We start from the raw sequence: 15,829 nt of genomic DNA, 5'->3' as shown, positions 1-15,829 counted from the left end.
CCATTACCAATACTGGATACCGTTAGGTTTCGGCATGCACATACGTATTAGATATGTAATAAGAAGCTACAGTACATATGTATAATGATGTACATTACATATAAAGAAGAAATTGAACCATTTCTTACCTTAAATCTAGTTGCTGCTATTTACATATGTACAGTACAGGACACACTTTTTTGTCCGCTAAATCGAAAGTCTGCAAATTCGAGGTCCACTAAATTGAGGGTTGAGTGTATTACTGTCATGGGCTACTACTTACCCTTTACGAGCCCAAGGGCTAGGATACCTCCTGTACTGGTGCCAGCCACCCAGTCAAAGAGATCCAGGACACCACAACCAGAAACCTCTTCCAATGCTGCCAACAGCTGGATCAGCACCAGGCCCTTCATGCCTCCACCATCGAGGCACAGGATCCGACACCCACGATCCGGTGTAAACCTGTATAAAAGATTTCTTTGTACCCAAGCTTTGAAGACAAATATAGATTCGAAAAGTAAATGCTACTTTGTCAAAATTAACTAGATAATGTGGGATTCTTCCCAAATGTTTCTTTACTCAATAATATATAATTGCTGCCTTGAGTTTCAATGACCAGAAACCTACAGAAACCACTGCAGTTGAGACACACCTCAACATCCTTCAGACCATACAAAACAAAGCATTAAAAACAATTACAGGCTGCACATATACAACACCTACAGACCACCTACACTATGAAACAAAAGTCCTTAGAGTCAAAGATCACCTTGACATGAGAGGCACACAAACACTTGCTGCAGCCTCCACAAACACAGCACACCTGCTACACTGCATAGTAGAACACCCACACACACCAAGAAATATAAAAAAAAACACCCAAATACTCTCTTCTCTTCCTCCAAAACCACCAAATACCAGCCTCCAGAATCATATTCATAATCACATCACTCACTGCTCCATAAACACACTAAAAGACAACACATTGTTGCATGCCAGACCCCCTGATATCCATCCCTCTGAATCCTCTCTCCCACGAAAGGACAGAGTCCACTAGGCCAGACTGCGATGCGGCCACCACCCAGCCCTTCTAAGCTACCAGAAAAGACTGGATGACTGCATTGTGGACAAATGCCCAGGATGTAACACTTCACCCCATACTATTCAACACGTCATAGAAGACTGCATTATACACAATCACGCACGCAAACAACACAACATATACTCCATAAAGGATTTGTGGGAAAACCCTGTTTCGGCCGTGGCATTCCTTGGGGAGACGGGACTGCTCCGACAGACAGCAACAACAACTGCAGTTGACAACAGTCCTTGGGCCCTCCTATAGATCTCACTGAGAAAAAAATTTGGAATGATGTCTATGTATGAGACTCTTCTGTTCCTATGCCACCAGTTTACTGTAGTACAAGGAAGGGAAGAGACGCTTGCTGTCAGTTCTCCTTAAATGAAAAGGTGAAGGAAATACAAAACAGTTCTGTCTTGGGTATGGAGACAGTGGCTACACATCCAGGTGAAATTGAGGGTGCTGACAGGCTCAACGATGAGCAACAGGGAGACGCTTCTCTCAGACATCCATCTTGCAGGACTACTATATGCAGGTATCATTGCCCTCCCCCCAATATATTTATATTCATTGTATATGGATGATGCTGTGATGCATGAGGTGGAATGGGTGGGGGATGGGGGGTGAGGAAGTATGTGTGAGAAAAAATTTGATGCAGCCCGAAGGGATTTCTCCCAGTCTTCTCCTTTTCTGCATGAGGGGATGGAGAGGAAGGGTCGCCAAATTTATGAAGCGGCCTTGCTGTGGATGTGCTGTGTCTTGCAGCACTGCTTCTGACCCGGGGCAGTGGATAGGATGCAGGGATGGCCTATCGTCCTGGAGGTGCCAAGATAGGAGGGAGGGAGGAGTGTGGAGGGGAGTGGAATATATGGGAAGTGAAATAGGTGGGAGTGATTTCTATGCCTTTTTCTTTTTGGCTACCCCCCCATGTAAGGGGGAAAAAGCCTTTGGTATATGTATGTATTAAACCTGTATACATTGGACCCCCATAATGAGGAATGCTTTCAATGAACTGATTTATGTGCTGCATCCATTCACACCGCATTGAATATTTGCAGTGTATTAACCACTTCCATACGGTGACGCCTACGTAGGCGGCATGAGGAGCAAGTGGGTACTCGTTGTTGCCGACGTTGCCATCTTGATTATATTTATTGTAGTCGTACCTACGTAATTTTCATTCTCTCTAAACTGGCTTCATCAGTTTTCTATGGTTATCAAAATACACGGGTGAAAGAGAACGAACGATTGAGCATTGACTTTATTTTTTATAATGCGATTATTATGACGCAACATCGCACGTCGGGCAGCTAATGCTGCCAGACGTGCGATGTGCCCCGTAGTGAAGAGGTTAATCTATCAATCAATCTGTTGCCCAGGTGTCTCTTCCAGGGGCCCCATAGCCTCCAAGTAACTGGCAATGGCAGTGTACATATGAATCGACTTTGGAGCAAAGAAGAGAGAGAGGCAACCTACTGACCATCTACAGAATCATGAAGGGCACAGATATACTCGATAGAGAGGACTTGTTAAATTGGGACAAGAGAAGCACAAGAGGACATGGAAAGAAACTCAAAAAAGATAGTTATAGAAGAGATCTGAAGACAAACAGTTTTCCACACAGAGTGGTGGACACTTGGAATAAACTGGATGAAAAAATAGTGTGTGCAAAAACCACTCACGAATTTAAGAGCAAACTAGACACTGCGAGATACAAAGGCAGGACACCACTAGCGTAACTCCCTTTCCTGTAAAACATAACTAGGTAAATTTGCTGGGATTTAGGGGGATAACTCTGCAAGCAGCAAAAAACTGTGAATGTTTGTCCCCCCTGTTTGCACAATTGTCTCACAAAACAGGCCACTGGACTCATATTTATTTGTATGTAACTCTTATTCACTAATAAATCATATACCACACAGAAGTTACTTGAATTAGGTAACAAATAACAGAGAACTGGGGCAGTGAGAACACTGATAATGGCAGGCACTCTGAATGGGCGAGACAGAATAAAGTCTGACATAACACCCACGCACTGGCAGAAATGGGTCACCAATGCTTGGCCTGATTAGGGATGTGGCAGGAAGCACAAATGTACAACATCATGCCCAGATTGTAGCAGGAAGAAGCTGTTGTCACATGGGCCCCATGAATGTATGAATCACAAACCCATGATCAGTGAATCAGCAAACAGTGGGGTTCAGGTGTATACATACCAATGCTGTCACCAATGAGTATTCTGAACTTACATGACTTCTCTGGAAATCTATCTTCTATGTCTTTCCTAATGACACATATGTTAAGGAAATCTCCACTTTTAGGGGTTGATAGTAGAGTCCTGTGACCCATGATTCAGGTAAGCCAACAACCCTTTGTGGTAGGTTTTCCTGAGGTGAATACAACTATTGGTCATTCCCCTTATATGGAGGAAAAGGTCCTTTGTTATATGTATATATGAATGTATGTAACAATCCCCAAACAACAACATAATATATCTTCCCCAAGTTATGTGTGGAGCCACCCAGAGGCCATTATCAGTTACCTGAATACTATAGGTCTTTCGCAAAAGAGGTCAGAGGTAACAGATTGATTGATTGTATGTATCTATAAAGTGGTCCAATGGAAACTGGAGAAAACTTATTGTTGCAATCAGGAGTTGGATTATGGAGGAGAGGGAGGGGGTGGGACCTTGGTGGTCTCTCGAGCCAAACGAGGTCCACAATGACATCACTGCCAAGGGTTAACATAAGAACATGAAAATGAAAAACACTGCAAGAGACCACAAGGCCTACAGTACACTAGGCAGTATCATGTCCATTACCACCTGTCATCACTATCCATAAAGTTGTCTAATCTTTTCTTAAACAATTGATAGTTTCAGCGCTCACTACGTGGTTACAAAGTCTATTCCATTCATTGACCTTTCTATAGGTAAACCAGTTCTTGCCTATTTCCTTCTTAAATCTAAATCTGGTGAGGGGTGAGGTAGTACTGTATGTGTGAGTAAATTTTGACGCAGCCCGAAGGGATTTCTCCCCGTCCTCTCCTTATATGCAAGGGGGGACGGAGAGGGGGGGTTGCCGATTAAATGAAGCGGCCTTGCTGTGGATGTGCTGTGTCTTGCAACACTGCTTCTGACCCAGGGCGGTGGGCAAGGTGCAGGGATGACCCGTCATCCAGGAGGTGCTCAGATGAGAGGGAGGGTGGGAGGGGTGTGGAGTGTATTTAGGGATGAAATGGGTGGGAGTGTTTTTATGCCTTTCCCTTTTTGGCTACCTCCCTTGAAAGGGGGAAAAAGCCTTGGTATATGTATGTAGGTAAATCTAAATCAGTCCAATTTAAATCCATTACTGTGAGTCCTGCCCTGTTGTCTTAATATGATGACCTTGTTTGCATCACCCTTGTTAAAGCCTTTGATCCACTTGAATACCTCTACTAGATAACCCCACACTCTGAATCTTTCCAAAGAGTGTAAGTTAAGGTGCCTAAGCCTGTCCTCATAAGGTAGATTTCTGAGCCCATGTATCATTTTGGTCATTCTCCTCTACAGTGATTCTGGCGAATTGATATCCATTCTACAGGACGGAGACCAAAACTGTACCACATAGTCAAGGATGGGTCTAATGCCAGATAAAGTTTAATAACTACCTCTGCAGTTTTATTAGTAAATGTCCCAGCAATGAAACCCAATGCTCTATTAACTGTGTTCCTGGAGCTAATGCACTGTTTCCTGGATTTAAGGTCAGGACTCACTAGAACTCCCAAGTCTCCCAAGTTTTCTCTAAAAAAGTGTTATCTACACTATACCTGCTTTCTGGGTTGTGTAAACCTATGTTTAACACACTGCACTTTGAGTTATTAAAGTCCATTTGCCATTTCACCGACCATGTGAACAATTTGTTAACATCCTCCTGCAGAATCTCGATGCCTTCTCCTGACCTAATTAGGTGTCCTACTTTAGTGTCATCTGCAGACTTACTAACATCACTATCAATCCCATTGTCCAAGTTGTTTACATACATAATGAACAATAAGGGATCCAAAACTGAGCCCTGGGGAACTCCACTAGAAACACTCCCCCATTTGGATTTTTTTTACCAATAATGGTGACCCATTGTTTTCTGTCACTGATCCAAACTCTAATCCACTTTTCCTCCTATGCTATGAGCTTTGACATACTTAATCTACACTGATCTCTAGGAACCTGAATACCTCGGTGTTTATACTGACCCTATGGGTGGTGGCTGCCTAAGGGCAGATGAAAGTTCTCCACACATTGCCTCATCTAAAAGGTCATCGTAGTTGGTTCTTGCCCTCCCAAGGCTGTTTACTTCTGGAGGCACGCCATCAAAGGACCCATTGGGCCAGCACCCTTGTGTGCATGTGGACATACGCCGAAGGCATCGGGTGGCTCCAACAGCATGGAGAAAGTACAACATCTGGTCGCTGTCACGGATCTTACGGGAGGCAATGAGGTGACGTGCTGTTTCTCCCTATCAAAGGTATGGTCAAGGTTAGTTCAAGGAATTTGATTATTCAGTTCAAGTCTGAATCTTATATAAATGAAAATCATATATGCAAGAGTGCCTGGTAGCTAATATGAACTTCTGTCTCACGGTCATGTTTTATAATCTTGTTGTGGCCAAAGACAGAACTTACGGTGGCGGCACACTAGGCTAGCATGCTACTTGCTTTTGCTACTTCATTCGAGTAAAGACAACTTTGGTTACAATATTCTAGATTTCCATAAGAACATCTCAACAATGTGTCTCACATTTGCATAGGTTTAATTTCTCTTAGTTTGTCACAGCTTTTCACTGTATGATGCAAAAGTAATTTGACATTTGGAAATTTACAAAGCAAGAGATTGTAACTGAAGTAGTTTCTACTCAAACAAAATGTCAAAAGCATGAAGCATACTAGCAAGCATTGCTTATACTATTTCCATTATCTTGTGACCCACAAAGTGTTGTTTTCCATATTGTCACGTACTGAATCAAAACATTCAGCATATACCGGAAGCTGTCCACTTCCCCGAGTATGTTAACGTTGAATATTCTAAATGCTTATTGATTTTTTCATTAAATGGTAGGTGATATGAGTAATTGTTATACATGTAAAGAAAAGAAGAGACTTGTTAAAGAATGTGGCATCTCAGGTCAGGCAACATTGCCCCAGCTCCCAACCAGGTACACAGGTCGCTCATAGAAAATTACATAGAGAAGCTGAGTGCCGGCCTTCGGGCTGCTTGCAGTCTCTTTAATTATACCAGTCATACATGCAAATATAGAGAAAACGGTGTCTCCCCTGTTTTCTCTGGAGATGGTTTTGCCAGCCACATCCTATGGGTCACCAGATAATGGAAAAAGTATAGCGTGACTTCACATTTATTCTGTTCGAGGAAAACTTTTAAACAGTGAAACTAAAGTTGTTTACTCAGCCACTGTAGATCAGTGGAATATTTTGCACTTAACAATGACAATGTTATTAAGTTGATCTGCCTAGTTAGTTCACTCACTTTATTATTCTCACGGTTGATGTCTGCCCCAAAGACAAGGAGTGCCTGGAGGACAGCTGGTGATGAAGCCAAGTGTAAGGGTGAGTTACCGTCATCATCTTGGACCCGAATGGCTGCTCCATGACTCAGCAATATAATCACACATGGTAATAGGTTGTTGAGGGCCTGTGGGGGATGCAAAAATCTGAAACTGTGGTCTGTGGACAGTGGACAAGGTGCAGGAACAAGGTGCAGTGGACAAGGTGCAGGGATGACCCGTCATTCAGGAGGTGCTAAGATAAGAGGGAGGGTGGAGGGGTGTGGAGTGTATTCAGGGATGGAATGGGTGGGAATGATTTTATGCCTTTTTCTTTTTGGCTACCCCCCTTGTAAGGGGAAAAAAGCCTTGGTATATGTATGTATGTATGTATGTATGGTCTGAGAACGTGCATGAGGTTCTTAACCTTTCCTTTGTAGGGGATGGTTCTCCCGTGCTAATTAGAATTGCCTGGTGGCTATAAGAAAAATAAAAAACAAAAAATATAAGATACAGTAAAAAGGTTAATCAAGATATCCTAAGGATAGTTTTTAACCCTTCACTGCAGAGGAGGTTTCTCTTACTTGAATGAAATCAACTGGTAGCAGTCAAAATAAACAATGAACACCATCAAATCTGGATGAATCCTATGAGGCTGTGACCATGCAAGAGGATCTTGAGGTCAACCCAGAGACACTGTGAATGTGCATGTGAACAAATCTCCAGCTGGACTCTGACAGTCTATGAAGATACCAGAGAAGGTCTCAGGCTTGTGGACAGTTGAAACTGAGTGAGGGTCTCAAGCTAAACTCTGATGTCTCAAGTGATGATGATGTTAAGGTTTAACGTCACAAACTCTCCTCTATCACAAGGCTAGGATGGTGCCCCTCACAGAGGACTTTGTAGCATGGAATCTAATAAACCATGCCCTTGGTTCAACTTCGCCAGTGACAGGATTCGAACCGCCATCCCCTCAATCTTTGTCGCAAGTAATGACGCCCGAACCCGCTCAGCCAGTGAGCTTCCAAGTCTCAAGTAAGTGACATAAATAGTTTCACAAGTCACATTTAGTATTTACAAGAATGAAATATTAGGAGGCTCATCAAAGTCAAATTTCCTAGCAGCAGTCTGCACAAAATGATAAACTGGCTATCACATAAGACATGATGATGATTGTCTTCAAACATCATTTTTGGTTGCTGTCTTACAATTTCACAGATGAGCAGCATTCCCCTCATATGCTGAGGTGACCAATATAACTGAATCATATTCTGTCCCCTCTGTTCTTCTTTCTCTTCCTCTCACTTCTCCATTGACCTTCTCATGATAATATTAACAATAATGATAACAATAAGATAACAAAACTATCTACATACCAAGAGATTTTTTCCCCCTTACAAGGGAGGTAGCCAAGTCAAATGCATGTACAGCGAGGCCTCTCATTAACGGACGTTAATTAGCTGTGTTTGCGGTGTTTTCGCTGTGTTTTCGGTGTTTTTGGTGCTGTTGTTTAGTGCGTGCAATCACTATGCCACCCAAAAACCACTCCAAAACACCAAAAAACACAGCAAAAACACCACAAACACTGTACCTACTTCCACCCATTCCACTCATCCACCACACATTCCTCCCTCTCATCTTAGGTCCTCATGCAGACAAGTAAATTCCTGGGGTGATTAAAAAGTATTAGAGGCATCTGGAAATGGATGCTAAATGGAGACTGTATGAAGGGGTGCTTGTGCCAACAACACTGTATAGGACAGAGACTTGAAATTTAAGAGAGGCAGAGAAGAAAAGTCTGGATGTGTTTGAGATGAAATGTCTGAGAAGTATGGTAGGGATTACTAGGTTGGACAGAGTGAGAAACAAGGTGGTGAGGAGGAGAGCAGGAATGGAAAAGGAGATGGTAGATAAGGCTCATAAAAACTCTTGACAGCTTTCCCCCAATCCCATATATCTGCAAAATCTCCCACAGTGCCTTCCTGTCTACCTTGTCATAAGCCTTTTCCAAATCCATAAAGGCTCAAAAAACATCCTCACCTTTTCCTAAAGCTTTCTCACACATCTGCCTTACCACAAAAATCTGATCCATGCAATCCCTACCTTTTCACCCAGACTGTTCCTCATGAATTACTCCCACTGTTCCTCTCTTAATCCTCCCAATAAAAAAAATAAAAAAAATCCCAACTATACTCAACAAACTGATTCCTCTGAAACTAATACACTCACACTTGTCCCCCTTTCCCTCGTACAACAGAACAATACAGGTGCCTCTCTAGTCCTCTACCCTCCCTTAGAAACATATTAAACAACCTCACTAGCCAGTCCACTATTACTGTACCTCCCTTCTTCAGACACTCTGCATGACACCCATCTAACCTAGGTGCCTTACCTGTTCTCATCATTTTCAGAGCTACTTGCACTTTATCTTTTCTTATTTCTCCTTCATTTACCTCTCCCATCATTGTCATTTTCTTAGCACCTCCAACTGCTGCCACCAATCCCTCCCTATCCTCCTCTACAACAACAACAATAATAATAATAATAATAATAATAATAATAATAATAATGACAATAATAGTAAAGGATTACACAGGAGATACATGCCAGCAGGAGACCTTTTGGTCCAAAACTAGGTCGGATGCGAAAAATTATAACAATGATATAGTTAAAAATAATATAAATAACTGATTGATTCGGTTCAATGTCACGAATTCCCTCATCAGGAGGCTGGGACGGTGCATTTTACAGAGGATTTTGTAGCATGGAATCCAACTCACGGCAGGTTTTGAACTTCCATCACCTTGACCTTCGACGCAGGTGGCGACGCTCTAATCCTTATAATCTTTCCCAACTTCCCTATCAGAACTCACCATATTGTGCAGAGCCGTCATCCCGTTGGAGTTCCTGGCGTTTATATTGCAGCCGAGTTCGATAAGGGCAAGGGCAATTTCCTTGGAGGACGCCCAGTGCAGCGGCGTCCCACCGGCTTTCATATCCTGTAAACAAATCAAGAGACATCACACATCCCTGTCGCTAGGCATTAAAGGAGTGACGGCCAAGTCACGGCAGCGGTGTTTGTGAAACACAAGAGGAACAAATTATCGTTCTATATAATATAAATGTAATGTTGGCAATTTAGATCTGCTTCTTGCTAAAAAAAAAAAAAAAAAAAAAAAAAAACGGACATTATTAGCATACCTGTCTTGCCCTAAGAATTTGCGTTAGAGACCGTTTGTGTATAAAACGGTAATTATACCATAAGAAAAACATATTCTTGTCGTTCAAGATTTGTTTCAAAACAAATGCTGACTAGAAACAAAATGTAAACAAATGCATTGGTATGAACACTGGAAAATGGGAATTTATTTCAAATTGTTTAAAACATTAAAAAAGCATTAAAAAAGCATTAAAAAAATGCATCACATGCGAAGAAAAGGCGTAAGATTTTCAACTTACGCCATAAGACTTGAAAATCACAGAAATTACGCAAGACACGCAAAAATAAATAAATAAATAAATAAATAAATAAATAAATAAGACTTCACAGGTATGCATTAGCTTTGATCTATCTTTACCTGAGATGAGAGAATGAAGCCATGGAATAAATCACACAATCAAGGCAGATTCAAATTTGGGAAGAGAAACCATACAAGGCTGAAGAAATTATTTGAAGATTGGGAGGATTTCATAAATACTACTGGAACCATGAGGAAATGGGGAATCTTTCTCTGTCTATATCTACAAACTGAGAGTGAACAAACATGTGTCGAATATTGTAGAAACAAGATAGTTCAACAAAAAATGAAATTATATATATATATATATATATATATATATATATATATATATATACATATATATATATATTGCACACTTTTTTGCCCAAAATAAACATACTATATCAAAGCAGTACAAGATATAATGATACACAACTATACACAAAAAATGAGAGTATAATCTTTACATTGTATATTTGTTCTCTTAGAGACAATTGGAATTCATACGCATTCTGAAAAATGTCGACCTTTTCGCTCATGGGACCGCGGAAGTGACCGCGGAAGTGACGTCAGGTCGTTTCGGCATTACAGTTTCAAACTTTGTCGGAGGAAATAATTCTTTGTGACCTTCCATTGGTGAGAAGGCGCTCGATTTTGAATATTAACCTACATTACTATTCACCTAATGTAATATCGTGACTGAATTACATTTGCATGTAAGAACTCAATTCCTCATTATATGTTTGTCTAGATTCAAATGGAATGTCCTTTTCAATTATAATAAACAGAAAAATGTACCAAGTTCGTGAGGTTCCCATTGATCAAATCTTATCTATTTATTATTATTATTATTTTTTTTTTTTTTTTACATGTTATGATTGGAACGTTTCTTCATTCATGTTATTTCACAAGTATTTTCTTTTTTGTATGGAAAATCATTTCTTAAAATCCTTCAAATATTCTGTTTTCTTCAGTTTCTTACTATGTTTCATTGTTCTTCCTTCCCATATAACGAGATGCTCAACCTTGATTGTCTCCTGTTTTCAAAGCTCTTAATACGACAATATCCCCTACCTTTCTCCTAATAAAAGCAAGTCCACTTATTCAACATTTGGCTGTTCTTTGCATCTTATTTATTTATACATTCACTTGTTTTGTAGGATAACACGGTACCGCTACACCAGGAAGCCGATGTGTGTGATTCACCATGGTCTTGGATCACGTGTTGGACTCGCGATCGACAGCTATTTCCTTCCCGGAAGAGAGCTCAGAGCTCATATATGACCGATCTATGGATAATGATGTGACCTTACACGCGCGCGCGCGCGCGCACACACACACACACACACACACACACACACACACACACACACAAAACTCCCCGCCCACAAGAGTTGTAGTAACGACTCACAGAGCAGCGATACTGAAATCATTTCAGCCCTGGGCGGGATTCAAACCCGGACCGCAGTAGTGGCAGCCGGGAACTCTAACCACTGCGCCACGAGTCGTGAGATAGATAGATAGAGAGAGAGAGAGAGAGAGTGTGTGTGTGTGTGTGTGTGTGTGTGTGTGTGTGTGTGTGTGTGTGTGTGTGTGTGTGTGTGTTTCTACCTAGTTATATTCGGAGTTTGAGCTGTGCTCATGGACCCGTCTCTATTGCTCCACTCAGCAAGTTTTGCCTCAAATTGATTGGTGCTGTTGGCCAGGATCATATTTCCATCCAAGTTGGATGTGTGTATGTATACATGTATATATCTATGTACGTACGTATGTACCTATGTATGCATGTATATGTACCGTATATATGTACTCGTATCTATGTATGCATGCATGCGTGTGTGTGTGTGTGTGTGTATTTACCTAGTTGTACCTAGTTGTATTTTACGGGAAGGGGAGCTATGCTCGTGGGGTCCCGTCTTCATATCTCATTTTATCTAAACTATTTTTAAATTCATGTATTGATTTTGCACACACCACTTTCTCATCTAACTTGTTCCAACTGTCTATTGCTCTGTGAGGAAAGCTGTTCTTTTTAAAATCTCTTCTATAGCTGTCTTTTTTTATTTTCTTTCCGTGTCCTCTTGTATTTCTGTCATCCCATTTTATCAGATTCTCTCTATCAGTAATTTCTATGCCTTTCATGATTCTGTAAATAGCTATCAAATCTCCTCTCTCTCTTCTTTGCTCTAGTGTCTGTAGTTTAAGTTTTTGTAGTCTCTCTTCATATGATAGTTTTGAGAGTGTTGGTGCCAGTTTTGTAATTGCTCTTTGTATTCTTTCAAGTTTTTTTATACATTTTTTTGTACTTGGTGACCATATCGTTGCTGCATATTCCAATCTTGGTCTTATCAGGGTGATTAGGATTTTCCTCACCATTTCTTCATCCAGGTATGTAAATGCCACTTTGATTGTTCTTATTAAATTATAAGTTTCTCCAAAAATCTTATTTATATGTTTCTCAGGTGACATATTATTCATAACAATGACTCCCAGGTCCTTCTCATTTTCTACTTTTTTTATTCCTTCTTCTCCCAAATTATATGATCCTGTTATTCTGTTTTTGCTTTTTCCAAATTCCATTATACTACACTTTTTTGTATTGAACTCCATCTCCCACTTCCTACTCCATTCTTGTACTTTATTTAGATCTCTCTGTAGTGATTCACAATCTTCTTCAGTTTTCACTCTTTTCAGTAATTTTGCATCATCTGCAAAGAAGCTCATATAGCTTTCAATTCCTTCATCCATATCATTAATATATATAGCAAACATTATTGGGGCCAGAACTGTTCCCTGCGGGACACCGCTTATTACTTCATTCCATTTTGAGTGCTGATCTCTTATCACTACTCTCATTTTTCTTTCTTGCAAAAAGTCTTCCATCCAATTTAGCAATTTACCTTGTATTCCTCCTTCATATTCTAATTTCTTAAGCAACTTCTTATGTGGTACTTTGTCAAAAGCTTTTTTTAGGTCTAGAAATGCACAATCAGCCCATCCATCTCTTTCTTGTATTATATCTATTAGCCTTGAATAGAAACATATTAAATTGGTGACGCATGATCGTCCTTGTCTGAATCCAAATTGCCTTGGATTTAGTACGTTGTTTTTTTCCAAGTATTTTACCCATCTACTTTTGATAATTCTTTCACATATTTTTGCTATTGTACTTGTTAGAGAGACTGGTCTATAGTTGGTAGGTTCTTCTTTATTTCCTCCTTTATATATAGGTACTATATTTGCTTTTTTCCAATCTTCTGGAACTTTTCCTTCTTTTAAGGAACTGCTTATTATGCTATGTATTTTGTCTGCCAGTTCATTCCTGCATTCTTTCAGAATCCAGTTTGCTATTTCATCTGGCCCATGCGATTTTCTGACATCAAAATTACCCAAGTGTGTCAATATTTCATTCTTTGTTACTTCTATTTCTTCCATAGGGGGGACTTTTTCCTTCCACTCAATCTCTTCAGGTTGTATATTTTCCCTTGTAAACACTGATTTAAAATGTTTGTTCATAATTTCTGCCATTTCCATTTCCTCAGTGTATTCAACTCCTCCTTGTCTTAATTTCTCTAAGTCTTGTTTGTTTTTCAGTTTATTGTTTACAAATCTGTAGAATAGTTTTGGTTGATCTTTACACTTTTCTATAACATCTTTTTCATATTTTCTTTTTTCCTCTCTGCACTTTTGTACATATTCATTTCTATAACCAGTATATATTTTCCATTTTTCAGGTCTTCTGTCTTTTTTCCATCTGTTCCAGGCTTTGTCTCTTTTGTCCTTTAACTCCCTACAACTTTTGTTGTACCAGCATTTTACATATTCTTTTTCTTGTTTTTGTCTTGGGACATACTTTTCCACTCCTTTTTTGTAAATTTTTGTCAAAATATTCCATTTCTCTTCCACTGTTGTTTCTTCTTTGTATATTTCTTCCCAGTTTTCTTGTTGGAAGAATTCTCTTATTTTATCAAAGTTTGTTTTTTCATACATCATTCTTCCTTTTCTATATTGTTCGTTTCTTTTCATATATTTTTCTTCATTAAGTTCCAGTTCAATCAATATGTGGTCACTTTTACCTTTTGGTGTTTTATATTCAATCTTGTCCACTATTCTAGGTTCAGATGTAATTATTAAGTCTAGCCTCGATGGTTCTTCTTCATTTCTATACCTAGTGTTCTCTTGTATCCATTGTGTCATTGAATGGTCAGTAATCATCTCAAGTAGAGCATTTCCCCATGAGTCATCACCACTCTTTACTGTCATTTCTTCCCAGCAGATTTCCTTGCAATTAAAGTCGCCCATCATAACTATTCTTCCTCCGTCTTCCATTATTTTAGTTAATGCTATCTTTGTGTCCTCTAACATACTTTTATGTTCACTCTCCTCCCATGAGGCTGTTTTCGGAGGCACATAATTGATCACAAATTTTCTGCTCTTCTTATCTCTGTCTTCCACTTCTATCATAATCATCTCTACTGTATTCTTTCCATATATGACACCTTTCACGTTTATATCCTTCTTAGTCAGGAACATAACTCCACCCCCTTGTTTTTTCTCTCTGTTTCTAATCCAATAATTGTATGTATCATGTCCTACACTGTTGGGTGGTAGTGGGCCTTTTAATTTTGTTTCTACAATTCCCATTATGTCCGGTTCTTTTTCTTTCAAATAATCATTCAGTTCATTCAATCCTGTTATCAATCCATCTATATTTGTGTAAGACACTCTTAGTTTTCTGCCACTTCCATTGTATTCTCTGTTTCCCTTATGTTTTTCTTTAGTATGTCGAACTGCTTTATTTTCATGTTCACTACTCTCCAATAGAATCTCTCTTTCTCTGACTCCGTTCTTTCCTCGTTTTTTGCCTTAGCTTCAATTCTTTTCTGCTTTTCTGCCTCTCTTTCCTCCTTATTCATTTCTCTTTTTATCCATACCTTTTTATATTGATCATTTGTTGCTAGTTTCCCTGTCTTGGATAGAATTTTCTCTGCTGTTGTTTGTGACCTGAATTTAATCTTAATTGGTCTGGTCTTATCTGTACTATATTTTCCGAGTCTGAATTTTTCCTCAATTTCCTTTATAATTTCTGGTTCATCTTCCTGGACTAATTTTAATAAACTGCTTACTCTTTCATTTTCCTCCTTGATTCTTGCGGTTCTATCTGGGTTATGTTTCTCTTCCATTCCTAATATAATTATACATTTCTTTTTGTCAGCTAATTCTCTTACTATATTCTCCTTCTGTCTCATCACTTTAATAACTGAGTCTTCATTATGTTCTTTCAATTGCTGTTTGACTATGTCAGTGAATGAAACCTTATTCCCTTCTTGAGTTATTCTCCAATTTTTAGCTTCTGTAGCTATTTTCTCTCTGTTTTCATTACTATTCTTCTTCAATTTCTCATTCTCCTCCTTTACATTTCCTAACTGTCTTTTTAGGTCCTCTATTTCTTCAGTTAAGTTTCTGTTAGCCTTCTCTAGTTGTTCCAACCTTTCAATTCTTTGGAAAATGGAGTCTACGTTACCTAACTTACGCTCCAAGTCCTCGATCACCTTATCAACTCTCTCCTCTAGTCTTATCAGTCGGGGGGGGGGGGGGTTGTGTCCCCCCCACCCTCTTTAAATCCCTGGAACATATTCTCGTCACTTTCTTCTGTATTGCTCCTCTCTATACTTCTAATCTTTACATTTTTATTAGACATGTCATCCTCACTCAGTCGTTTGTTTACCTTCCGC

General features: G+C 39.6%; 1 protein-coding gene across 2 annotated transcripts in view; it reads right to left on the bottom strand.

Moving 5' to 3' along the window:
• The window catches only part of iPLA2-VIA (calcium-independent phospholipase A2 VIA), an 85,378-nt gene that overhangs the window by 16,644 nt on the left and 52,905 nt on the right, over positions 1–15,829 (bottom strand). For both annotated transcript variants that reach the window (XM_076182224.1, XM_076182223.1), the window contains exons 7-10: positions 9,468–9,593; positions 6,579–6,743; positions 5,291–5,553; positions 263–441 (exon numbers count right to left, since the gene is read on the bottom strand). In XM_076182224.1, coding sequence (XP_076038339.1) covers positions 263–441; positions 5,291–5,553; positions 6,579–6,743; positions 9,468–9,593 — 733 coding nt within the window. The remainder of the gene's footprint in view (positions 1–262; positions 442–5,290; positions 5,554–6,578; positions 6,744–9,467; positions 9,594–15,829) is intronic.

The sequence above is a fragment of the Oratosquilla oratoria genome, unplaced genomic scaffold (assembly GCF_046742065.1).
Source record: "Oratosquilla oratoria isolate Oo_2021 unplaced genomic scaffold, ASM4674206v1 SCAFFOLD53, whole genome shotgun sequence".
NCBI classification, from domain to species: Eukaryota; Metazoa; Arthropoda; class Malacostraca; order Stomatopoda; family Squillidae; genus Oratosquilla; species Oratosquilla oratoria.
This window is presented reverse-complemented; position numbering and strand designations above follow the sequence as displayed.